The sequence below is a fragment of the Prionailurus bengalensis genome, chromosome E2 (assembly GCF_016509475.1).
Source record: "Prionailurus bengalensis isolate Pbe53 chromosome E2, Fcat_Pben_1.1_paternal_pri, whole genome shotgun sequence".
Taxonomy (NCBI): Eukaryota; Metazoa; Chordata; class Mammalia; order Carnivora; family Felidae; genus Prionailurus; species Prionailurus bengalensis.
Genome location: NC_057352.1, coordinates 28,530,531 through 28,556,068, shown reverse-complemented (window position 1 = coordinate 28,556,068; position 25,538 = coordinate 28,530,531). Strand labels below are relative to the sequence as shown.

At 40.9% G+C, this 25,538-nt stretch overlaps 1 protein-coding gene across 4 annotated transcripts in view; it reads right to left on the bottom strand.

Annotated features, from left to right (window-relative positions):
* Positions 1-25,538, bottom strand: part of HEATR3 (HEAT repeat containing 3) — a 69,967-nt gene that overhangs the window by 30,870 nt on the left and 13,559 nt on the right. For 3 of the 4 annotated variants that reach the window (XM_043599158.1, XM_043599159.1, XM_043599161.1), the window contains 7 exons: positions 22,966-23,056; positions 22,701-22,858; positions 22,351-22,433; positions 21,293-21,429; positions 14,457-14,545; positions 7,557-7,700; positions 3,897-4,073 (listed from right to left, as the gene is read on the bottom strand). In XM_043599158.1, coding sequence (XP_043455093.1) covers positions 3,897-4,073; positions 7,557-7,700; positions 14,457-14,545; positions 21,293-21,429; positions 22,351-22,433; positions 22,701-22,858; positions 22,966-23,056 — 879 coding nt within the window. The remainder of the gene's footprint in view (positions 1-3,896; positions 4,074-7,556; positions 7,701-14,456; positions 14,546-21,292; positions 21,430-22,350; positions 22,434-22,700; positions 22,859-22,965; positions 23,057-25,538) is intronic. The other variant, XM_043599160.1, reaches the window with a different exon arrangement.

Here is a 25,538-nt window from a genome sequence, read left to right as displayed (position 1 = left end):
AGCATGTCTGGACTTGGGTCTGGAAATTTGCATTTGTAACAAAACACCAGGTGATTACGATGCTGCTGATCACAGGGCAATTTCGAGAGGCACCGCTCTAGAGAAGTTCTTTAGTTAAAATGCATTGTATAAGTGGGTTCTTCTTTTTTTAATGTTTACTTGAGAGAGAGAGAGAGAGAGAGAACACGTGCACATGCACAGGAGAGGGGCAGAGAGAGAGGTAAACAGAGAATCCCAAGCGGACTCTACACTGTCAGCACACAGCCCAATGCAGAGATCGATCCCACGATCCCATGTGAGATCGTGACCTGAGCCAAAACTCAAGTCAGATGCACTTAACTGAAGGAGCCACCCAGGCACCCCTGAGCATTCAATTCTTGATTTTGCCTCAGGTCGTGATCTCCTGCTTCCTGACACCAAGTTGCACTGGGTTCTGAGCTGACAGCACAGAGCCTGCTTGGGATTCTCTGTCTCTCTTCTCTCTCTACCTCTCCCCATGCTGGCGCACCCCCTCTCTCTCAAAATAAAAATAAAAAAATAAAGAAAATATCTTTAGGGGAGGCTGGGCGGCTCACTGGGTTAAGCATCTGACTTTGGCTCAGGTCAAGACCTCATGATTTGGGAGTTCAAGCCCCACATCAGGCTCTGTGCTGAGTGGTGAGCCTACTTGGGATTCTCTCTCTTTCTCTCTCTCTCTCTGCCCCTTCCCCCCCAAAATAAACTTAAAATATATATATACTTGAAAAGAGTCGAATGTTCAACCAACAGAGCCACCCAGGCACCCCTTATATAGTGTTTAAATGCAACTCGGGGCTAAATATATACCAAACAGTCTTTAATGCAATTGTGGCTTCATTCACAGAGGAGCTTCATATGAAAAACTACAGGCTGCCTTTCTGGCTAACAAACTTCACTAGGGCTTTATACCTTTGAGAAAAGAAAAACAATTAAACATCATTACCAGAGCAATGCATATTAAGTAGGAAAATCAATCGGAACAGAGGTTAGGGGTTATTTTGCTGGTTCATAGTTTACATAACTCCTCCCTACACACTGGTTTCTGTAGTTTGAAGGCTCAACCACATCTGCTTTCCTTGCAGCTGCAGGGAAACAGGGGATATTTTCTCCTTGCCTTGCAGACTCCTCTTGCAGAAGTTTCAAGGCCCCGTACCCTCTAAGAACAATTGGACACACCCACTAATATTGGTATGGAAATATCTCTAGGAGACAGTGTTAGGTGAAAACACACAAAGTACTGGGTTGGGAATATGTTAGTCTACGGTTTGGATAACAAAGGGGGAGACACTAATGCACATCCGTCTTTATGTGGAGAAACATCATTCAATGTGGTTACCAATGAGGCAGAAAACAGGGGAGAATAAAACGTCACTGCTTAAAAAACAGACAAACATGGGCAAAGTGGGCCAAAAGGCACAAACTTGCAGTTACAAGATAAATAAGTCATGGAGATGTCATGTTCAGCATGGTGACTGTAGTTAGCAGCTCTGATCACACATTTGGAAGTTACTATGAGCGTAGAAGCTTAAAAGTTCTCATCACAAGAAAAAAAATTGCAATTGTGTGTGGTGATGGATGTTAACCAAACTTATTGTACTAATTATTTCCCCATATGTATACATATCAAATCATTATGCTGAACACCTAAGTCTAATACAAAGCTATAGGTCAAATGTATCTCAATTTAAAAAAACCCAACAACCCAGGAAACAAAAAAGCCTACAGGCCTCAACTAGGGATAAACCGTTCAACTTAAATTACACACTGGTGAATCTTAATAAATGTCAGCCACTATTACTATGTTTTTAAATACATGATGCTGAAACATAAAAATGTTAAAAACAAACCAATACTGATGTTTTTTTTTTTTTCTTTTTTAATGCTTATTTATTTTTGAGAGAGAGAGACAGAGTGTGAGCAGGGAAGGGGCAGAGAGAGAGGCAGAAAGAGAATCCAAAGCAGGCTCCAGGCTCTGAGCTGTCAGCACAGCTGGGGCTTGAACAAACGAACTGAGAGAGCATGACCTGAGCCGAAGTTGGTCACTTAACCAACTGAGCCACCCAGGCACCCCCCAATACTGATGTTCTTAAACCAACACTGACTCCAGATGTAACTATGACATAGAATGTGCATGGTGTGCGTTGCTGTTTTTCTTTTCTTCTGGAAAACCCTTTTGCCTCAAAAGAACTTAAGAAAATTTAAGGTATTAGACATATAAGGTTGGCTTTAGCTCAAGCAGTTACCTCACAGTTATTAAATTATTAGACATAGTCATATTCTCCTAAAAAGTTATCACAGAGTTCTCTCCTCGAGAACTGAAATCTGCATTAGAAGCCTGTTAGATAAAAGAAATATACTGGAAAACAACAGAAGTAGGCTAATTTTTCACCAAAACCTCTATTCTTTTGACAAAGATTTTAAAGCAACTGTTTAATTTAAAATCTAAAAGCAAAAAATACAAGGATTTTTATTTCTCAAAATGACATAATTTAGAAATGGAGATTTTGTATTTATTTATTTTTATTATCATTATTATTTATTTATTTTTAAGTAACTCTGTACCCAACATGGGGCTTGAACCCACAACCCTGAGATCAAGAGTTGCATGCTCCACAGACTGAGATAGCTGGGCACTCCCAGAAATGGAGACTTAGGTAAGTGGAGAATGGTAAACTTAAACTTGTAGACATGTGATTCAAGGCTGTTTTTAAAATTCCTAGTTGCAGGGCACCTGGGTGGCTCAGTAGGTTGAGCATCCAATTCTTCATTTCAGCTCAGGTCATGATCTCACAGTTCATTGTAAGCACAGAGCATGCTTGGGATTCTCTCTCTCTGCCCCTTCCCTGCCCTCTCTCTCACACAAATAAAACTTAAAAAAATTTTTTTTTAAATTACTGGTTGCTTTCCCCCAGCCACCAAGTATTTGAAAATTACTTTTTAACTGAAAGTTAGTTTTGATGTTTCTATTGAAACAAAAAATAAATAAAAAGGGGAAGCCTGGGTGGCTCAGTCAGTTAAGCATCCGGCTCAAGTCATGATCTCACAGTTTGTGGGTTTGAGCTCCGCGTCAGGCTCTGTGCTGACAGTGCAGAGCCTGCTTGGGATTCTCTCTCTCCCTCTCTCTCTGCCCCTCCCCTGCTTGTGTGCTCTGTCTTTATCTCAAAATAAATAAATAAACATAAACAAACTAATAAGTAAATAAATGGGCCAATGAAGGTAGCTACATTCTCCAACAGAGATCAGCCTGGACTTTGCCCTTTTTTCAGAGCATCAAAGGGAAATACTCATAATGTGGAAATCCAGCTGTAATAAATTACCTCTAATGATATAAAATAAGTTTACAGTGTATACAAAAGTGCTTTGTAGGCAACAGACTTCAGTGCTTCTACAGGAGCACTGTTAGCACGACTGAACTGTTGTGGCAAGGGGGGGACCTCGTCTACCCCTTTTCGGCCCACATCACAGTGATTCAACAGAAAGGACGGAGCTCTGACTCAGCCAACAAGCATTCTTCAGTTCTGGGGATGAAGTGCTCTGTGAATCACTGCGATTGCATGAAGGGAACTACACACACCCCCTTCTCATAGGACGTTGAGACCTAAGCGTTTCTTTTTTTTTTTTTAATATTTTTTTAATGTTTATTTATTCTTGAGAGAGAGAGAGAGAGTGACAGAGAGTGAGCAAGAGAGGGGCAGAGACAGAGGGAGACGCAGAATCCGAAGCAGGCTCCAGGCTCTGAGCTGTCAGCACAGAGCCCGATGTGGGGCTCGAACTCACGAAGTGTGAGATCGTGACCTGAGCTGAAGTCAGATACCCAACTGACTGAGCCACCCAGGCTCCCTGAGACCTAAGCATTTCTAAACAGAACAGCTACATACCTTCGTTTTGAAGACTGGCTGGAATTCTTTCAGAGCAGACAACAGTTTAATTTGAATTGAGGCCCTTTCAGCTTCTTTCCCATCTGCAAAAACATCGAAGAGGGCATCCAAGGCTTCCCCTGCCACCACGAGGGAGGGATCTTTAGTGGCAACCTCAAGCAGAAAGCACCCGATGGTCTGGAGACAACAAAACACACTGTTATTGTCCAATATTCTAACCTCAGTTTCCAAAATCCATACTAACTTTGAATGTGGCAACAATTCACACATGGTCTTTTAAAACTTAGAAATGCCAGAGACAAATTTTTTTGAAAGAACTGAGGCACCTGGGTGGCTCAGTCAGTTGAGCGTCCAACTCTCGATTTCAGCTCTAATCATGATCTCATGGTTTTGTGAGTTTGAGCCCCGTGTTGGGCTCAGTGCAGAGCCTGCTTGGGATTCTCTCTCTCTCTCTTTCTCTCTCTCTCTCTGCCCCTCCCCTGCTCATGCTCTGTCTCTCTCAAAATAAATACACTTAAAAAAAATGTTTTTAAAACTTTGAAAAACTAAAAATTAAAGACTTCACATGTATTTATAAATACACCATGTATAATATAAACTAGATAAATTAAGTTTACATTCCTAAATAAACTAAATTAAAATCCATAAATGATCTATGAGAGATTGACTTTGGAAATTAAATTTTTCCCATCTCCCTCAAAAAGCCTTTCCCTGTCATGTCAAGATGCAAATAAATATATGTTAAAAAAAAAAAAAGTGCTTCCCTGTAATGATCTTTAACACCCATCCATACTTTGACAATTAGCTGGCTAATGAACAGGCCATTCCCAATCTGCGAAGAATTGTTCAAAAGTAAACTTATTTTGTTTTGGCTGTTCTCCTTCATCCTTTATGTCTTAAGGGTAATGTGCACATCTGGTACTATCAGTGGGAGAGTGGAAATGCTAAGAATAGCGAGTCCAAGCTCCAGCTGTGACGTAAATAACAGCCTGACTCTTGGACAGTTCATTACCCACTCTGGGCCCCAATTTCCTTATCTGAATTTAAGTAATACAGACAACCTCTAAGATAGTGTTTAGATTCAATATTCTATAATAAAATATGAAACACACAGTATCACATATGAAGTAGTCTTATTAAAAAGATTAGCCTGAATCTGAATCTAACCTAGCCTTTAGATCTAACCTCCAGTTTGCAGAAAATACAGACAATAAAAGAACAAGCTTAACAACACAAGGAAGCAATCAGACAAATCCAGAAGGTTGGACACTATGAGACAACCCTAGGAATTGAGGAAAAAAACAGGTGGTGGTAGGGGTGCCTGGCTGACTCAGCTGGTACAGTGTGTGACTCGTGATCTCAGGGTTTTGAGTTCAAGCCCCACGATGGGCATAGAGCTTACTCAAAAAGAAAGGAAGAAACAAACATACAAACAGGTAGTGGTAGGCACTGCCAGGGAGAAGTTTCCAGATTGAGAGAGGCTTAGAAGATCCACAACCAAACACAACACATAGACTTGACTTAAATCCTGGTTTAAACTAACTATCCATAAATAAATGTTTTTGAAACTGAAAACATCTGAATATGGACCATGTATGAGACGTGATTGCTGACTGTGTAAGGTGTGATAATGGTGGTTATGTCACAAACTGTCCCTATTTTTAAGACATGCATACTGAACCAACAGGGGCAAAATACCATTATGCCTTTAATACCGAGCTTTAAAACATTTTTTTTTTTTTTAATTTTTTTTTTTTTCAACGTTTTTATTTATTTTGGGGACAGAGAGAGACAGAGCATGAACGGGGGAGGGGCAGAGAGAGAGGGAGACACAGAATCGGAAACAGGCTCCAGGCTCTGAGCCATCAGCCCAGAGCCCGACGCGGGGCTCGAACTCACGGACCGCGAGATCGTGACCTGGCTGAAGTCGGACGCTCAACCGACTGCGCCACCCAGGCGCCCCGAAAACATTTTTTAAAAAAATGTTTAATGTTTATTTATTTTTGAGAGAGAGAGAGAGACAGAGTGTGAGTGGGGGAGGGGCAGACAGAGGCAGAGACACAGAATCGGAAGCAGGCTCCAGGCTCCAGGCTCCGAGCTGTCAGCACAGAGCCCGATGTACAGCTTGAACCCACGAACCATGAGATCATGACCTGAGCCGAAGTCGGACATTTAACCGATTGAGCCACTCAGGTGCCCCTCTGCTTTGCTTCATGCTTGGAAATGTGACTAAATACAAACATTCAAAAAAATCTCATGTTATGGCTGAGAAAAACTTGTTGCTCCACTCAAGTGGACCTTGGGAATTACAGTGTTAAGGGGCGGGAAGTGATTGAACACGCACATGGCCGTACGCACACACAACCACACAGCTACATTCTCTCTCGTTTATGTGTCTATATATCTAGAATAACACAGAAGAAAGGGGTAACAGTGGCTGCTTCTCTACAGTTAAACTGGGGGAAAGTTATAAAGGGAGAGGAGTTTTTTCATTAATATTCTTTTTACTTGTCTGTTTTGTTACGTGCAGGTATCTTTTCAAAATAAGGTTCTTAAAAATGAGTCATGGTTCGGGTGCCTGGGTGGCTCAGTTGGTTGAACGTCCAACTTCGGCTCAGGTCATGACCTCATGGTTGGTGAGTCCAAGCCCCATGTCAGGCTCTGTGCTGACAGCTCAGAACCTGGAGACTGCTTCGGATTCTGTGTCTCCCTTTCTCTCTGCTCCTCACCCATTCATGCTTTGTCTCTCTCTCTCAAAATAAATAAACGTTAAAAAAAATGAGTCATTGTTGTAAAGTTGTTAGCAACTTAAGTACTTCCTAACAAATGGTTTACGACCCATGAATTAGTAATTAATACTTCAGCAATTACCACAATGAAGGGTAACTTTACTATCACTGTCCTTTTAGTTACTAGTGATGCTGTGTCTCGAGCAGATTAGTTCCTGAGCGACTGTGCCTCGACGAAGTGCTGGAAGCAAGTATGTTGAAGCTTGCGGCTTCAAATTTACGAAGTGGCATCAGAGGGGACTGTGTGGTACTGTTCAGAATGCACGTTGGCCGGGCGTGCTAAGAGAACCGGCGAGCGGTTCCTTCATCACTAGGAGAATGGAACATGCTCATATTTTATGTAACAGCAAAAGCAGAGGTACCTGAGACAATGCTGAACTCGTCTTTCACTGCAGACAAGTTCATTTTTGAAAAAGTATCTCTGGAATAAAGTTAAACGGCAAAATGCAACTCAACTTTTCAAGTACCTAATTCACGTAGGCAGATCAAGCCAAATTCAAAGGGCATATTTTAATAATGTACTTTAGTAAGCAAATTCTTGATAGGATTTCTTCTCATGATGTCCACAGAAGTTTTTAAATATCCCACACTGGGGTGCTTGAGTGGCTTAGTTGGTTGAGTGTCCGACTCTTGACTTTGGCTCAGGTCATGATCTTACCCTCATGAGATTGAGCCACTCGTCAGGCTCTGCACTGGGCATGAAGCCTACTTGGGATTCTCTCTCCCTCTCCCTTTGCCTATCCTTCGCTCACTCATGTTCCCTCCTTCCCTCCCTCTCCCTCTCTCAGAAAAAAAAAAAAAAAAATCCCACACCAACAATTACCCTGTTTCTAATGATTTAACATTTTACATTAGAAGCATATTGTTTTACCTTAAGAGTTTCCAGTGTTCCATCTTCTTTGGCAAGGACGCTGCCAGTGATTCCTAAAATACTAACAACGTTTACTCTCACCCCTGTATTACTACTATGAATGCCGGCTGTGCACAATGTCATCAGCTGATCAGGAGTCATGCACTGTTGAAAAGGAAGAAGAGAGTATTTATGGTGTTAAACTCGACCAGTTCCAATAGTACGCACAACAGGACTGACAGGAATGTCACTAAGAAAAGTTATTACTTACTCTAATCGCTCCTAAATACAGCTGGTATTCTTGAACTAAGATGAGGCCTGTTCATGTCACTGTTATTACTCAATTTACCATAGCTGTAGGACTGTTAAGAGGGGCTTCATTTCCTATTAGTTTCATTTGAAGAAGACTTTTGGTCAGATGTACGCAGACTAAAGAGATTCAAGTTTCTTTTTAACGTTAATCATAAGAACATTTTGAAAATGTAAATAAAATCCTGTAGCTTTAATAAAAATTGGCTGAATCTATGCAAGAACTCACCCTGAGATGTGTGTGGTATGGTAAATTATTAGAGATTGTAAAAACCATGAAATTATATAGTGCTTCTGCCGTGTAGTGATAATTTTCATTTTAAGATAATCTGAACACATATGTGGACGCAGGTATCACAAGAGAATTCGAATATCATGTTGCCAGGCTATCACCTGTGAGGAGCAGCCCAGCATGGTAACTAAGGGCTTTGGATTTGGAATCTGACATCCTGAATTCACAACCTGGCTCTACTCCTTACCACTTAGCAATCCTGTGCAAAATACTTGACCCCACTAAGTTCTCCATTTCTCCATGAGTAATGCAGGGACAGTGATCACCATGCAGAGGGGCTAAGAGGATTAAGTAATGCACACAAAAATGCACATATGTATATACACACACACATATAAAATACTGAACAGGTTTTTTAATGTTTATTTATTTATTTTGAGAGTTGGAGGGGAAGAGAGAGAATCCAGAGAGAATCCCAACCAGGCTCTGCCTTGTCAGTGCAGAGCCTGACATGGGTCCTGACCTCACAAACTGTGACATCATGACTTGAGCTGAAATGAAGAGTAAAGTGCCCAACTGACTGACCCAAGTGCCCCAAGATACTCAACAATTCTAAACAAGCTCATTTCTGAATCAGCTACACTGCTTCTGCCAAATCTAAAGGAAATAGCTAATAGGCTCAGGTTTCTTAGAAAACACTCTACTGGAAACAATCCCACCAACCACAGGATTGTTCACAGCCAGAACAAGGCTGCTATGAATGATGAAGGCAGGCTGCTTTACTACCAGCATGACTCACAAACGTTAAGTCGCCCAGTGTGCACAAACCTACAAGGTAGAGAACTAGACAGGGGAGCAGGACAGTCACACTCCAGTCTTAGTGCCGTCATTCAGCACCTCTAGTCCCTGGTTTCCTTTTTTTGTAAAGCATTAGAGAGCCAGGGTCCTTCTAGTTCTCAAATCCCATGCTCATGCCCAATACATAGCCAATCTGAAAATCTATGGCCTGAATATATATGAATGCCTAGACATTAACTGGGCATGAGCAGGGAGTAATTCTCTTTAAACATCAGACTGACCCAGTAAGCTACTGCTGAAGATCATGCAAAATCAATAAAAATACTTTATATTTCTATAGGCCCTACAGTATAGGGTCTTCTAATCCTCTCTCCATTATTACCATTCCCATTTCAAAGAAACTAAGGGTCAAAAGTTATGTTCTTGAAAGAAAATTCTCAAATATACAAAGAAAAAAAATTTAAGGTTTATATATTAAAGACCAACAGCGAATACTGTACTTGACAGAAAAGCACCAGAGACATTCTCACTATGCTGTGGACCAAGATAAAGTGTCGGAAGCACTGCTCTAGGGTGTGGCCATGGAGTAGAGGTAGGAAGGAAGACAAGATGGCCAGAGAAAGGGAGGTCCAGGAACTTCAAAGCCAGGTCACTTGCATCTATGTGGGGAGCATCTATGTGGATCCTGAAGTCACCTAGAATCATGACAGGACTATTGAAGAGTAATAAAGCCCAACAGCAGGAATCTTTAAGGAACAAAGGGTGTCTTGGGCACCCTATGGATGGCTATAACCAAGAGAAGTGGGTGGTATGGTCCAATGACATATTAATCAACACTGGAAGATTTTAGAAAGGAAGGAGCAAGGATGGTATAGCACACTGGTACCCAAACTTAGTGTGCATGCCAATCACCTGGAGAACTTCTTCAAATATAGACCACTGGGCCCCTCCCCAAAGTTTCTGCTTAAGTCGACTGGGGGTGAGGCCCTAAGATTTGGCCTTATATATGAAGAAGAAAAAGACCACCACCAAAATAGCAAAACTGAGAAAACACAGGAACAGTTACAGAAAAAAAAAAAAAAAAAAAAACCAAAAACAAAGGCCCTTAAAATACATAAAGAGACATCCAATCTCCCCAGAAGAAGAGAAATGCAAATTAGAATGAGATATAACTTCTCAGCTATCAAACTGTTAAAATCCAACATTCTGACAATGTACTCTGCTGGTGTGGCTACAGCAAAATAGGCACTCTCACTGCTGGTGGAGATTCAAGATGGCTCAAAGTCTAAGGAGGGGACTACAGCAGTAATTAGCAAAATTAGAACTCCATCTCTTCTCTGACCCAGCAAGCCCACTTCTAGGCATCTATCCCCAAGACTCAATGGCAAAAACACAAAATAACACCTGTAAAAAAGTCATTTGCTGCGGTTCTATTTATAATAGCAAAGACTGACTGGAAAGTAAAATACCCACCAATAGCAGACAGGTTGAATGAATAAGGAACACCTACACGACAGAGTAAATAATATGAAGCTGTAAAAAAAGATGTAAGAGGGGAGCCTGGGTGGCTCAGTTTGTTAAGCATCTGACTCTTGACTTCAGCTCAGGTCATGGTCTCATGGTTTGTGGGATCGAGCCCTGTGTCAAGCTCTGTGCTGACAGCCTAGAGCCTGCTTGGGATTCTCTCTCCCCCTCTCCCTCTAATCCTCCCCAACTTGCGCACATGCTCTCTCTTGCGCACAATCTCTCTCTTAAAAGAAATAGTAAATTAAAAAAAAAAAAAAAGAAATGAGAAAGATACCTATGTACTATGATGATTAATAAAGGAGGGAAAAACAGCAAGGGGCAGAAGCACTACTTTGAAGAAAGGGCTGAAATACAAATGCCTACATATTTGCTTATGTTTTTAAAATAAGAATGATAGAATGATAAATCAAAAACCAAAATGGATGGTTACCAGAAAGGGAAGAACAGGGCCAAAGGGATACACTTTGAAGCGTACGGCTCAGTAGCAGGAAGTACTTTCACACTGTTGTGCAACCAGCCATCACCCATCCACCCCCAGAACTCCATCCCCTTAAACAGGACGCCCCTACTCTCTCCTTCCCCCTAACCCCTGACAGCCATTGTTCTACATTCTGTCCTTATGAATTTAACTGTTCTAGGTACCTCATAAATGGAATCATACAACATTTGTCCTTTGTGTTTGGTTTATTTCACTTAATGTAATGTCTTCAAGGTTCACCTAGGTGATAGTATTACAATTGCGTTCCTTTTTAAAGCTGAAAAATATCCCATCGTATGTATATATTATATTTTCCTCTGAATATATCTTGTTTCAGTTTTTGTGTGTGTGTGTGTGTGTGTGTGTTTTTGAACTAGGCTCCATGCCCAACATGGGCCTCAAACTCACAACCCTGAGATTAAGAGTCTCATGCTCTACCGACTGAGCCAGCCGCTCCAACCTGTTTCAGTTTTGTTACTGAAACTGTGTAAAATAAAAATTAAAGCAAAATGAGAAAAGGACTCTTAAAAAAAGGAAAGCTAAAACAATTGAAACTAACTTTATAACAAGCCACAAAGACAATTTTTTCAAGCAACTTTAAAACACAGCAATTTGTACAAGGGGCGCCTGGGTGGCGCAGTCGGTTAAGCGTCTGACTTCAGCCAGGTCACGATCTTGCGGTCCGTGAGTTCGAGCCCCGCGTCGGGCTCTGGGCTGATGGCTCAGAGCCTGGAGCCTGTTTCCGATTCTGTGTCTCCCTCTCTCTCTGCCCTTCCCCCGTTCATGCTCTGTCTCTCTCTGTCCCAAAAATAAATAAACGTTGAAAAAAAAAAAAAAAAGAGTCTGTTAAAAAAAAAAAAAGAAGAAATCTTAAACTACATTCAGTTGTGTTACTGTTAGTAGTAACAGCATTGTTATCTTGAAACTATTAAATACATTCTGTAGGATAAAGCAAATAATTTCAACATCACTAAGAAGCAAGATTTGCAGTACAAAAAAGATACAATTATATATCAAAAGTTAAGTAAAAATACTTTAGCCTTTTTACTTAAACTGGAAATATCAGCATGACATTGTGATTTATTTTTTCTCTTCCATGAAATTCTTATTTCCTAGCTATTTCCACTAAAAAAGCCCAGAAGCAACGACAACATAGCAAAAGTATTCCAAAACTTAATTTCCCACTAAAGATATTAGGGCTGCTGGGGAAAATGACTCCAGGTTTCAAGCAGGAAAAGTACAAGATGAGTCTGGGACAGCTGCTTGTACCCAAGAAGCTCTCAAATCTAGTGGGCTGCTCAGGAGCCAGAGAGAAGAGACTTCTACTACTGACAGATGGGATCATTTCTTTTCTTTTCTTTCTTTTTTTTTTTTTAGAGGGAGAGAGAGAGAGAGAGACAGAGAGAGAGAGTGAGTGAGTGTGGGCGAGCAAGAGGGACAGAAGGAGACAGAATCCTAAGCAGGCTTCACACTCAGCACATGGGGCTTAATCCCATGACCCTGGGATCATGACCTGACTCGAAATCAATAATCAGACACTTAATCGACTAAGCCACTCAAGTGTCCCAACAGATGGGACAGTTTCTGCATCAAAGAAAAAAAGCTTATACTAGAATGAAATACAAATCTATTAAAAACCACGAGTTCATAATGATATTTAAAAAACCTCACTGGGGGCACCTGGGTGGCTCAGTCGGTTAAGCGTCCGACTTCAGCTCAGGTCATGATCTCACAGTTTTTGACTTCAAGCCCCGCATCGGGCTCTGTGCTGACAGCTGAAAGCCTGGAGCCTGCTTTGGATTCTGTCTCCCTCTCTCCCTGCCCTCCCCCACTTGGGCTCTGTCTCTCTCTCTCTCTCTCTCAAAAATAAATAAATGTAAAAAAATTTAAAAACAAAACAAAAAAACACCTCACTGATCACTTTCTGAGACTGCTGAGGGCACTAACATATTATTCTGGATAAAAGTGTAGGGATGCAGAATCATATACACTTATCCCATCTTTCTGGTATGGACTTTATTTCAAAGTTACCAAATAACGGAGGAGACAGAAAGTTTCTCTATAGTAGAATCACAGCTAATAAATGTAAAAAAAATGACAAGATTAGAATGTGTCCATTTTGCAACCACTGATAAAATAACGGATCTAGACAACAGTAATCCCTGCTGGCTACAACCACTAAGGAATCCACTGATTAATCTTAACATCACTATTTATGAAAATACATAATTTGTGATAGGAAAGTAGAAAATACAGACAACACTATGAATTATTCTTGCCAAAAAATTTGATCCCAAATCTAATTAAGGCTCTAGACCTACCTTCCTAGGATATATGGACCACAGAGGGACACATTAACATTACCATTGTTAGCAACCAGCCAAATCTCAGAATGAGAAAAATTCTTCAAGACAAGTAACAGGTTCTTCAATAAATAAATAGAAAAGGGAGAGGGGTGTTGGTAGGGGAAATGTTTTAAATTAAGAGATTTAAGAACCTGTGAATATACTAAAAACCACTGAATGGTACACTTCAAATGGGTGAATCGTATGGTATGTGAATTAAATCTCACTAAAGCCGTTAAAAAAAAAATTGAAACGGAAGTATCAACCAAAAGCAATGTGTGGATCTTGTTTGGGTTCTGATCTAAACAAAAGCAACTGAAAAAGACATTTTCATGGCAATCAGAAAACACTGAACTCAGACTGCATACATCAAATGATGATAAAGCAATGTCTGTTAATTTGGGGGTAATGGTACTGTGGTCATGTTTTTTAAAAGTCCATTTTCTGTCACAGACACGTAATGAAGCACATAATAAAATACTTATGGGTGAAATAAACACAATTTGCTTTAAAGCAGTCCAGGTAACAAACACAAAGCGTAAGGGAGATAAAGAGAACAAGAAGGCCAGGATGTTGCCAACTCAGTGACACCTGTGGTTGGTGATACTATTATCTTTGCTTTTAGAGATGTTTGAAAATTTCCTTAATAAAAAGCAAAAAATAAAAGTGAGGAAGCACCTATCACAGAGATGCCCGTGGATCACTGTGGAGGGCCAGGAGGCATGCTTGAAAATTTCTGTAAACTGTTACAGAAGACTGATGGCTTTCAGAGAACATATTTGTGACTGTACGTCAACCAAGTTACATCAATAAAAAAGATTGTGTGTGTTGGTGGCACTGGCGGGAAGAAGGAAAATATTTTACTTTTTATTTTAAGCACATATGATTTCTCTTTACAAGGATCATACATTACTCTTCAAACAAATACTTTTAATATGTTTTTTTAATGTTTATTTTTATTTTTGAGAGAAAGAGTGGGCGCAAGTGGGGAAGAGGCAGAGAGAGAGAGATAGAGGATCCAAAGTGGGCTCTGCGCTGACAGCAGAAAGCCCGACATGGAGCTCGAACTCATGAACCGTGAGATCATGAGCTGAGCCAAAGTCAGACGCTTAACCAACTGAGCCACCTAGGCGCCCCCCCAAAATAAATACTTAAAAAAAAAAAGTTATTAACTTTGCCTCCATAATGCAGAATCTTTGCTGGTTTCATATAAAAATTTTTAAGAATCTTACCTGAGAAATGTTCTTGGAGGCCATTGTTTGCAAAAGGGCCCTCAAGGCACTACTTATGGCTTCTAGAAAGTCAACATGCTTAGCAAAATCTAAAACACAAAAGTGAAATACACATTTGTCTTTCTCTAAGATAAGTTACTTTGTAGGAAAAGAAACAATCAAAACACCACATGTTAAATCTTAATATATGCTATTATAATTAACACTTTTGATATTGAGCCCGAATTTCCACAGTTCTTTGTGAGCTACATACTTGAGTTTGAAAAGACGTCCACAATTGAAATAATCATAACAAGGGAGCATTCTACGGATAGTCCTTGCCTTCCAGACACTGGATTTTCATTTGATCTCCTTCTTTAGCACGTGCTAAGCCTGAGCTAGCCTTCGTAGACGGAATTCAACCTTTCACAGGTTGCCATCACGGTGCTAGGCAGAACTAGCATGGAGATGTCTCCCAAATCAGAGTACTTCCTCATTGACCTAAGTCCACTACATAGTCAACAACTGTTGTTTACACAGGGCTAGGCCACTACACCTCCATGGCTTCAATGGTTTCTATGGTTTTGACTGACCCAACTTCCCCTTCCCCTTCCTGCTCACTTTTACTCTTTTCTTACTGTCCCTTCTTCCGACACAGGACAAATGGAACAACAGCAACAAACAATTATGTTTACAGTTATACAGAAGGGTGTGGGTCACCCAGGCAGGCTAGCTCTCTAACGTCTTAGGTGGGAAGGGAAAGTGATGGATTTGCTGTGGTAGATTATACATTTTTTTTTTTTTACATTTATTTATTTTTGAGAGACAGAGCACAAATGGGGGAGGGACAGAGAGAGGAGACACAGAATCCGAAGCAGGCTCCAGGCTCTGAGCGGTCAGCACAGAGCCTGACGCGGGGCTCAAACCCACAAACCGCAAGATCATGACCTGAGCTGAAGTCGGACGTTCAACCAACTGAGCCACCCAGGAGCCCCTGCTGTGGTAGGTTATATATTAAATAGCCACAATGGTACTTCCATTTCTGCATGATCTTCCCAAGCCTTGCCACATCCCATAAAGATGTAAAATCTATTTCCCCTCCCCTTGAATCTGGGGGGGACTTTGTGACTTCTATAAGCAACAGGACACATGAACACGACAGGCTAGGTCCTAAAAGGCACCACAGCTTGCACCTGACTCACATGTGTTTGCTCTTTTTTCTCTTTCAACTCTTACCCTTGGAACCCAGCCACCATGTTATAAGGAAGCCTAGATCATATGAAGAGGTCACCTATGGGTGTTCCGGCTGACAGCCCCTGAGCCAACTATCAACGTATGAGTGAACAAGACTTCAGAAGTTCTGCCTTCCAGTTTTCTGGCAGAAACCCTAGAGTTTCTCAACCCTAGCACCATGGACATTTTGGACCAAACAATTCTTTGGGGTCCCTTCTACACTGTAGGGTATAAGAGCAGCATCCCTGGCTTCTCCCCTCTAGATAACAGCAGCAACCCCCAAGTTATAAGAACAAAAAATACCTCCAGACATTGCCAAATGTTTCCTGTGGGGAAAAATTGCCCCTAGTTGAGAACCCCTGGCCTAGACATTGTGGAGTAGAGACAAACCATCTCTGACCTATAGAAACCCTGAGAAAAACTCATGAGTATTGTTTTAAGCCACAAAGTTTTGGGGTGCTTTGCTATATGGTAACAGATACCTTGGCTTTCTGCCTCCTGCTGCCTGGGGCCCTAGAAAGGTTCCAAACAATGCCCTTTTCTGGACTGCCTGCATGAGAACGTGCCAGCTTCTGCATAGATTTGAATCAAATCTGCGTATTTTATTTTTTTGACCTTCCTTTTCAGATATATGTTACGTACTGAAGTAGGGAGTTCCTGTAAGTTTCACAGAACATACACTAAGCTTTAGGATCAGACAGACCTGGGATGGAATCCTGCCTTTGACTTTATATGACCTCTCATGTTGGCCTCTGGTCAAATGTTACCTCCTCGGAGAGGCCTTTCAACGTAAACCCATCTAATACGGCACCTGAACCAATTATGCTGTCATTTTTCTTCCTAGATAAAATTACATTAAATCTCTGAGATTGTAAGTTCCGTGAGCACAGTAGTCTTGCTTATCTCATCCACGCCTGGATCCCTCAGACCTGGAGAGTGGAACATGGCATAAAGCGTTCAATAAATATAGCTAAAGAAATGAATGCCCCAGAAGGAGTTCCTCAACCTCTCTAAATCTCAGCTTCCTTATCAGGAGGGTGGGGTAATAAGGCCTTGCTCATACAGCCTAACACCTAAAAGGCACTCAAAAATCGGTGTAAGGTCATTACTAATAAAATTCAAAAAGTCACCATACTGGCTCTGAAAAGTAAGTTATATTTATATTTGATTACAGGTATTAAGTGTAGCCCTAGACACTCATGAACTGCACATAAAACAATTAAACAACATCATGAAGAAATAACTGAAGGGGCGCCTGGGTGGCGCAGTCGGTTAAGTGGCCGACTTCAGCCAGGTCACGATCTCGCGGTCCGGGAGTTCGAGCCCCACGTCGGGCTCTGGGCTGATGGCTCAGAGCCCGGAGCCTGTTTCCGATTCTGTGTCTCCCTCTCTCTCTGCCCCTCCCCTGTTCATGCTCTGTCTCTCTCTGTCCCAAAAATAAATAAATGTTAAAAAAAAAAAAAAATTTTAAAAAGAAATAACTGAATACAAACTAGAACACACTCAAAACAATTTTTTTCTATCTTCCATTCTAAGAAAAATAACCATTACTTTAGATTCAAAACACTAATCTAAACCACACTACTATTTTACATTATGTGCAATTTATACTTTCCCTAAATTAAGGATTATTATTTGGATGACTTTTATTTAATTCACATTTCTGGTCATTTATCCATTTTGGGAAAGGAATTTCAAACTACCCTGCCTTTCTGAGAAATTCCCAGTAAAAAGTCAACAAATATGGTATTGTTGAAGAAATTAAGTAAAGGTCAATAGAAGTTAAACAAAAGAGGTTACTAAAATGTCTTCCCCCTCAACTTTGTTCGGCATGTAAGAATTTGTAGCACATCTTAATGCAGGTAAATAATCAACTCACAAGTAATTAAGCAGCAAATTTTATTTAGGTGAATTGTTCAGACTGATTTTCAATTGCCTTCTTTCCCTCCCTCCCTGTCTTCCTTCCTTGAAAGTTTATTTGAGAGAGTGCGGGGGAGGGGCAGAAAGAGAGGGAGAGAGAATCCCAAGCAGGCCCTGTGCTGTCAGCACACAGCCTCACGTGGGGCTTGAACTCATGAACCGTGAAATCATGACCAGAGCTGAAGTTGGACGCTTAACTGACTAAGCCACCCAGGCACCCCCCAGAACCGTAGTTCAGCATTAAAAGTAAAGTAAGTTAAGGGCACCTGGGTGACTCAGTCAGTTGAGTGAGTGACTTCGGCCCAGGTCACAATCTTGCGGTTCATGAGTTCAAGCCCCACATCAGGCTCTGTACTGACAGCTCAGAGCTTGAAACCTGCTTTGGATTCTGTGTCTCCCTCTCTCTCTGCCCTTCCCCCGCTTGCACTCTCTCTCTCTCAAAAATAAGTAAAAACATTTAAAATTTTTTAAAAAGTAAAATAAGTTAGGCAGAGTTGTATGATCCTCATATATTTAATGTTCAGAAATAATAACACAAGGAGTTAGAGACATTTAGCCCCATCCTCCACAAAATTCTCCAATAACAGTTCAAACCACCCACCTAAAACCCACAAGGTTATGTAACTTAATAAATCTCTGTTTAAAAGGAATTTTAGAATACCATCTCTAAATACAAGCAATTATCCTCTATCAAAAATTTCATTCTGATAAGAAAAGGTTATGTCAACAATACCCCTGAACTTGGAATTTACTTAAAGCGTTTAATTCTAGTTTCCTACAGTTCAGAAACTTCCCATTATTTTTCCAAGGCTGAACTTAGTCTCATTTTCCTGTGATCTTCCAGGTAATAAATGTGCAAGCATCAGGGACCACAAATAGCCAGCTGAACTGGGAGAAGCATACCTGTTCTCTGCACAGCAGAGGCACAGCATATGTGCACTTACTCAAGTGAAACAAACTCTTTCTGCTAGTTGGAGATGGGGCTTCCAGTTCCTTGACTGGATTCCCACTGAAAAAATGGCTCAGAGGCAAGACATGACAGTTTGTTCTGCCAGTGAGGCAGATAGGATCCCCTGCGGTTAGGCAGGTATTAGAAGCAGTGATAGGCTTGGATAGGTCATGCTCCCCTGGGAGCATGGCTGTGCACAATCCCATTTGGCCCGGCTCCCTACAGGGCACCCATGTGAATGGGTGGATGGGAGAGGGCCTGAGCAACAGTAGCCCCCTCCCTCCCCTACCATGGGACATTCAGCTGGGCTGACAGGAGCCACAATGTCAGCAAAAGTCAGATAAAATATCCCCCTCTCCAGTGACCACCCCCCCCCAACACCATCCAAATCTCCGCCTGGTTCATAAGACTGGGAGACAAACACAAAGCTACGGCGGGGGCGCCTGGGTGGCTCATTTGGTTAAGCTTCCCACTCCTGATTTTGGCTCAGGTCATGACTCTCACGGCTCGTGAGTGCGAGCCCCACATTAGGCTCTGCACTGACAGCATGGAGCCTGCTCAGGATTTTCAGTGTCTGTCTCTCAAAAATAAACAAACATTGGGGGAAGAAAAAAAAAAAAAGCTACAGTTATCTGGCCACCTCACGCTGACAAGTCACTTCTGTAGCTTGCCCAGTCCTGTCCATATCGTGTGTTAGGTGTGGCTGGGCACAGTTTTCACATGATCGCACCGGTGAAAGAATGCACAGCCTGAGATCACTGGAAAATTACATCTGCTGACTAACTAATGTTGGAAGGTCAGGAGAGACAGAATAACTATATACGGGTTTCTGAACATTTACTCAATTTTTAAAAATGACGTAGAACTTCTGAAACATGCACTATTAAAACCACAGCACCTCGTATTAACTTGATGGAGTGCAAAATAGATGTCTAAAAGAACTGGGAATTGGGTACCTGACTGGCTCAATCAGAGTTGCAAATGACTCTTATCTCGGGGTTGAGTTTGAGCCCTATGTTGGGTGGAGAGATTACTTAAAAATAAAATATTTAAAAATAATGATAATTTAAAAATCTTTAAAACAAAGAACTGGGGAGCAACTCTCGAATGAATGTTTATACAGACACTTGCATGTAGTCAAAATCGACCATGTTTTGATCTTTTAAGAGTTTCAACTTTTTTTTTTTGAAGTCTTATTTATATAAGTGATCTCTACCCCCAACATGGGGCTCAAACTCATGACCCCAAATCAAGAGACACATGCTCCTCTGAGCCAGCCTGGTGCCCCTAGGAGTTTCAGCTCTTGACTTAATGGTGTGTCTAAAAAGAGGAGAGATACGTCAAGTAAATACTTTACAATGAGATTTGTGAGTAATACACCAATGGTAACACAGCGAGGTTACATCTTATTTGGTGGTTAAATTCTAAGGTTAGTACAGAAAGCAAATATTATATATCTTCAAGTTTACCCTCAAAAACTCCCTAAAGACACTCTGAAATTGAGGATCTGAGAGCAGCAAATTCTTATCTCCCAAATTACTCTCACTGCAGACATACATGTTAAGTAGGGCAATGTGGAGAATTTTCCTTTGCTACATAAAGTACTATTTTTCCCTCCCTCTCAGTCTCTCATTGTTTGTTTGGCTTGAGCTGCTATACTGTCATGTGACCAAGTCAAATGAGATTCTACTACCACAAACTATGAAAATCTGTTAGAAGAACATGCATTAACCCTTATACAGCTAGGTCACTTAGAAAAAATAGTTAACTACATATGGCATCTCCCTAGGTCTCTATGTACAAATGAAATTGATCCATATTAGAGACCTTGGTAATACCTCTTACCATGCAAAGGTATTTGAAAATAGAAATGTGTTAGAAAAAAGCAGGGTACGGTATTGTTATCTGGTAGTCTACCATTTGCCTTAAGAACACATGTATATACTTTTTTTTCAAATCATATACATATTTGATATTGAGAATTTCTCTGGAAGAACACACAAGAAACTGGTAACAGTGATGGACTCTGGGAGAGGAACTGGGTGGTGTGAGGAAAAGGAGGGAGGCTCTCTGCTTTATGTCCTGTAGTAACTTGTGAATTCTGTGATACATGTATAGATTACCCAATCAAATATAAATCAATGGTTTTATGTTTAAGAAGAAAAATGAAGAAAAATAAAGACTAAATAGGGTGGCCAGGTGGCTCACTCAGTTAAGCGTCTGACTCCTGATTTTGGCTCAGGTCATGATCCCAGGATTGTGGGATCAAGCCCTGGGTCGGGCTCTGTGCAGACAATATGGACCCACTTGGGATTCTCTCTCACTCACTCTCGCTCTCTCTCTCTCTCCCTGCCCCTCTCTCCCTCTTGCTCTTTCTCTCTCAAATAAAAATAAAAAAGAAAAAAAATCTAAGAAAGAAAAAAAAAGAATGCTTAAAAAAAGAAAGAAAAAGAAAGACTAGAGAATTACCTGAATATCTTAATGGGGCTTAATATTTACGATATTTGTGATTCACCCTTATTGGCGTGACATAACTGGATGCAAGAAATCTTAATAATAAAACAAATACAACCCATAAACCAGCATATGGGCTGGACCCTATACCTCTGGCAACTATAAATATGACTCTTAGTGCTTGGGAAAGGTTTCTTCAGGTTGGATGACAAACACAGTACGATGCCAAAGTCCAAGTTCCTGGCCCTTCAAAATTCTGCTTGATCCAAACAGTCTTTTGCAATGAGGCCTAAATATTTACCTGGCTGCGAAAAAAGCAGCTGTGACAGATGTTGTGCAAGTGTCTGAAGAGCTGCGGCTCCCCCCAGATGGTCCACATCCAGGAGGGATACGAGACTCTGGAGACACACGAGGGCTCTGCACTGAATAGTGTTCATCCTGGAAAGGAAGCGAAAAAAATGAGGTCTGTTTCCCTAATGCGGTCTGTTATCCAACAGAATCCAGCATTAACTTTCCACCTAAGCTTCAGGCTCTAGCTGGGAATATCTGCAAGCAGAAGGTATATGGCTATTAACAAAGAATCTTAAGGTGAACTGTTTATCTACCTAATCAAATTGCTTGAGCACTCAGGGCTCGCGGCACAATTACTTATGAGTCACAGGGAATCTGCTTTAGAAAAATTTTTATGCACAGCAGCATCTGAACTATTTTTAACTGTGAAATATAACATACGTAAAATGCTCAACACATATATAGAGTTTAATAGTTTATTCATATTTTATAAAGCAAACACTGTGCACCCAGATAATAAACACCGCCAGCACCCCCACAGCCCATCTACCCCTTCCCTATCACGCCCCACCTCTCTGACCCCTAAAGGTCACCACTATCCAGACTTTTATGGTAAACATTTCCTTGCTCTTCTTTATAGGTTTATCACCTACGTATGTCTCTTGAGACAAAACAGTTAAGTGTTACCAGGTTTTGAACTTTGTAAAAGTGGAATCACAGTGTGATTATTCTTTTGTGCCTTGCCTTCTTGCTCAATGTTCCAGTTCGGTTTATTTTTATTTTTATTTTTTTAGTGCTGTACATATTCTGCTGCATGATTATGTCAAAATTTATTTATCCATTCTGCTGCTGATGGACACTGAGGTTGTTGGCAGGTTGGGGCAACTATGAACCACACTGCCATGTACATTCTCATGGCTTAGTGCACATATGCACCCCTTTTTCTAGGGAATACACATAAGAATAGAACTCTTGAATCTGGGGGGAGTCAGCATCTTCTATTTAAAGGCCCATCATTTCACATAATCACATAATAACAAATAGTTTTGAAAATAGAAAAGTTCTTACTTTCTAACCAAAGATTTCCAAGTGGGACTTCTAGAACATAGGTCAACTGCAATGCTGTTTGGAAAGGCAGTTTTCTCAAAAATCTAGATTTAAAAGAAGGCAGTAAAGCAAAGGTTAAAGAGTAGTGTCATTTTACACAAGATCCCTTTTTCAAATCCCAACATGTTACCTCTACGTGAAATGGTCAGACATGGTGAGGACCTACTTACTGTTCCTCATACTCCCGGTACCGTTAGTCCTAGCTTGCTTCCTGCCAGTTACCTACAGTGTGAGCAAACCTCTTTCCCATACACAGTGAATAGCTAGCCCTCCCCATGCTCCAGAATGAGGCTAGACTTAAAACAGACTACCTTCTTTGGGATGAGGTAGTTGGTGAAAGCAGTGTGAACCTCATGGGAGAGGCAGAGGGGAGAGAGCAACTGGCCACCACACTCGCTGAAGGAATTCTCCATAAATGCATCACTCTCATCGCTGCTAGAAAGCTCTTCCCACTCATCGTCGGAGGGATCTGGGAAGAGTGCGAACCACACATAATTGGAATATTTAAGAAAATCCTCATGGAAGCTGCCCTTTCAGTCCAGGGGGAGAATGTCTCAGTGTGAACTGGTGACAAACCTTCACTGCAGCACATGTTGACGATAATTTCCAGAGCAGTCTGCTGAGCTGTCAACAATGCTATGGCTTCTCTCAGTTCCTTGTCAGTGGGCTTTAAAAAAAAAAAAAAAAAAAAAAATCAACCAACCAACTCTCAATGTTTGGGAAAATATTTTCACGTGGATGTCCTTAGTTAAAGCCTACTACATGATTTCTACCCTTGGACTAGAGCGCTTGGGGGATGGGGCAGCCAGAAGAAAAGTCCTAACGTGCTCAAGTACAAATAAGCATTATGATTCCTCTTGGCACTGTGCAGCAGGCCACTGATAACTGTGCTTCCATCTCTCTGAATGGCTGTTCTCTAAGTGTTGCTTAGTTAGCTGCAGAGAAGAGGTAAATATTCAGGAATTCTGAACTGAATTCACCCTGAAACTTAATCTAATGTGTTAAGAAGGAGCTCAGCCCACTAAGATTAAAACAAGAGCTCATTTCAGAGACCAGGCACTTATCCACAACAAACCTGCTTTTAGATGCTTACACGTCCTCTTGGAAAAGACTGCATTAACAAGAATTACTAACAAGCCCGTATACGCAGACAGGCTTGCTTCCTGGCTTTTTTGAAGACCGCAATAAAGCATTTCTTTAAGACTGAAAAAAGGGGAGAACTTTTTTCTTCTGGAAATAATTAACATGAACTTATCAATTACTATTCTTAAAATGGGCTGTATAAATTTACATGACCTTAATTCTCAAGTTACCTATGAAAAGTGAAATAGCTACACTGATATTCCAGAAGAGTGCGTAAGCTAAAAATAACGTGTATTTCATTGTCTGAATGCTTCCCAATTTCAACAGGTTTCTAACTGCCTTCTCAATGCCTCTACAGTATTCTATTTAACAGATACACTATCATTTATTAAGCATTCCACTAATTTGGAATATTACAGGTTACTGGGATACGACATTTCCTCAGATTTACTGGGTCAAAGGGACATCTACAGATCCTGTGACATGTTCCTATTTTCCCTTCAAAAAGGTTCATACTGATTTACAATCTCCCACCAACTTCTTGTACAATGATTTGACTGTAATTTTGAACCATGTTCAAAATTATTTATTTTTATTTTTTTAAAGTTTTATTTATGTAATCTTTACACCTGATGTGGGGCTCAAACCCACGACCCCGAGATCAAGAGTCACATGCTCCTCTGACTGAGCCAGCCAATGTTCAAAATTATTATTAAAGAATAATAAATAGGGGTGTCTGGCCAGCACAGTCAGTACGGCATACAGCTCTTGATCTCAGGGTTGTAAGCTCAAGCCCCACACTGGATGTAGAGGTTCCTTAAAGTGAAATCTGGGGCACCTGGGTGACCCAGTCAGTTAGACATCCAACTCATAGCTTTGGCTCAGGTTGTGACCTCATGGTTCATGGGTTTGAGACCCCACATCAGACTGATGGTGCAGAGCCTGCTTGGGATTCTGTCTCCCTCTCTCTCGGCCCCTCTCCCCAGCTTGTGCTCTCTCTCTCAAAATAAAAAAAAAATTTTTAAATAAGTATCTACAACAAAAACAAAATAGTAATAAATTTAAAATAATAAAAGATAATACATTTATTAGTAATTACTTTAAAAGCAACGTGTTAATTTAAAACATGTAGCTTAGGAATCCCTCCATTTGTATTCCTTTTATCACTGGCAAGAATGTACATGAAAATTATTCCTATCTGCTGTGCATATGATGTTCAAGTAAACATTTATTAGAGTAGACTCAAAGTTAAGTAAGATATGTTGTTGCTGAGCTCCCATTCCCTTGAGATGTATGAAGATCTGACTCAGAAGAATCCTGAAATTAAGTTCTACTTCTTTATGTAATTCTCTTGCTCAGAACAGTTCCCTGCTTCTTACTGTCATCAAACTAACATAAAGAGCCAATCTAGATGAAATGTTATGACATCTGAGATTTGCTTCAAAATGTTCAGCACTGAGATGGGAGAGAAGGTGGGGAAATAGATGAAATAAAACAGACTATGATTTGATCACTGATAACTGTGGAAGCTGGGCGAGGGACTCCTCTAGTTCTGCCTATGCTAAAACAACAACTTGGGCTGGTTCCTTCTCTACATATTTGTGGCCATACCTTCTTAAGTTAAATGATGTGATTAAAGGTTTTGATCCCGAAGGACTCCTGCACCAGCCACCGGGCAGTGAGAAAGACCAGAGCCGACAAGCATTACACACTTTATATTCCTGGCACATACCAGCATGATGCCCAGCACCCTACTGGCACTTAAACACTGGCTGGCTGACCAGCGTGTTAACCATCCTGTCTACTGGGTTATGTTAATAGACTTTAAAAAACAAGTTTTGTTATGAGAAAACACTGCATTTTATAAGCACCAATGTTCTATTTTTAAATAATAGCTGGGAGAGTAAGTGCCTAAATAACAGTTAAATATCAACATTTTTTACACCATGGCACTTTTGTCTTGGTAGACATGGATCTCAGTCCCCACCTTCTCCCCCTAGGAGTCCCTTGGAAGCAAGGCTGAGGGTGGAGAACTCCAGGGTGCTGTTCTCCCGCTCCCCGGGAGG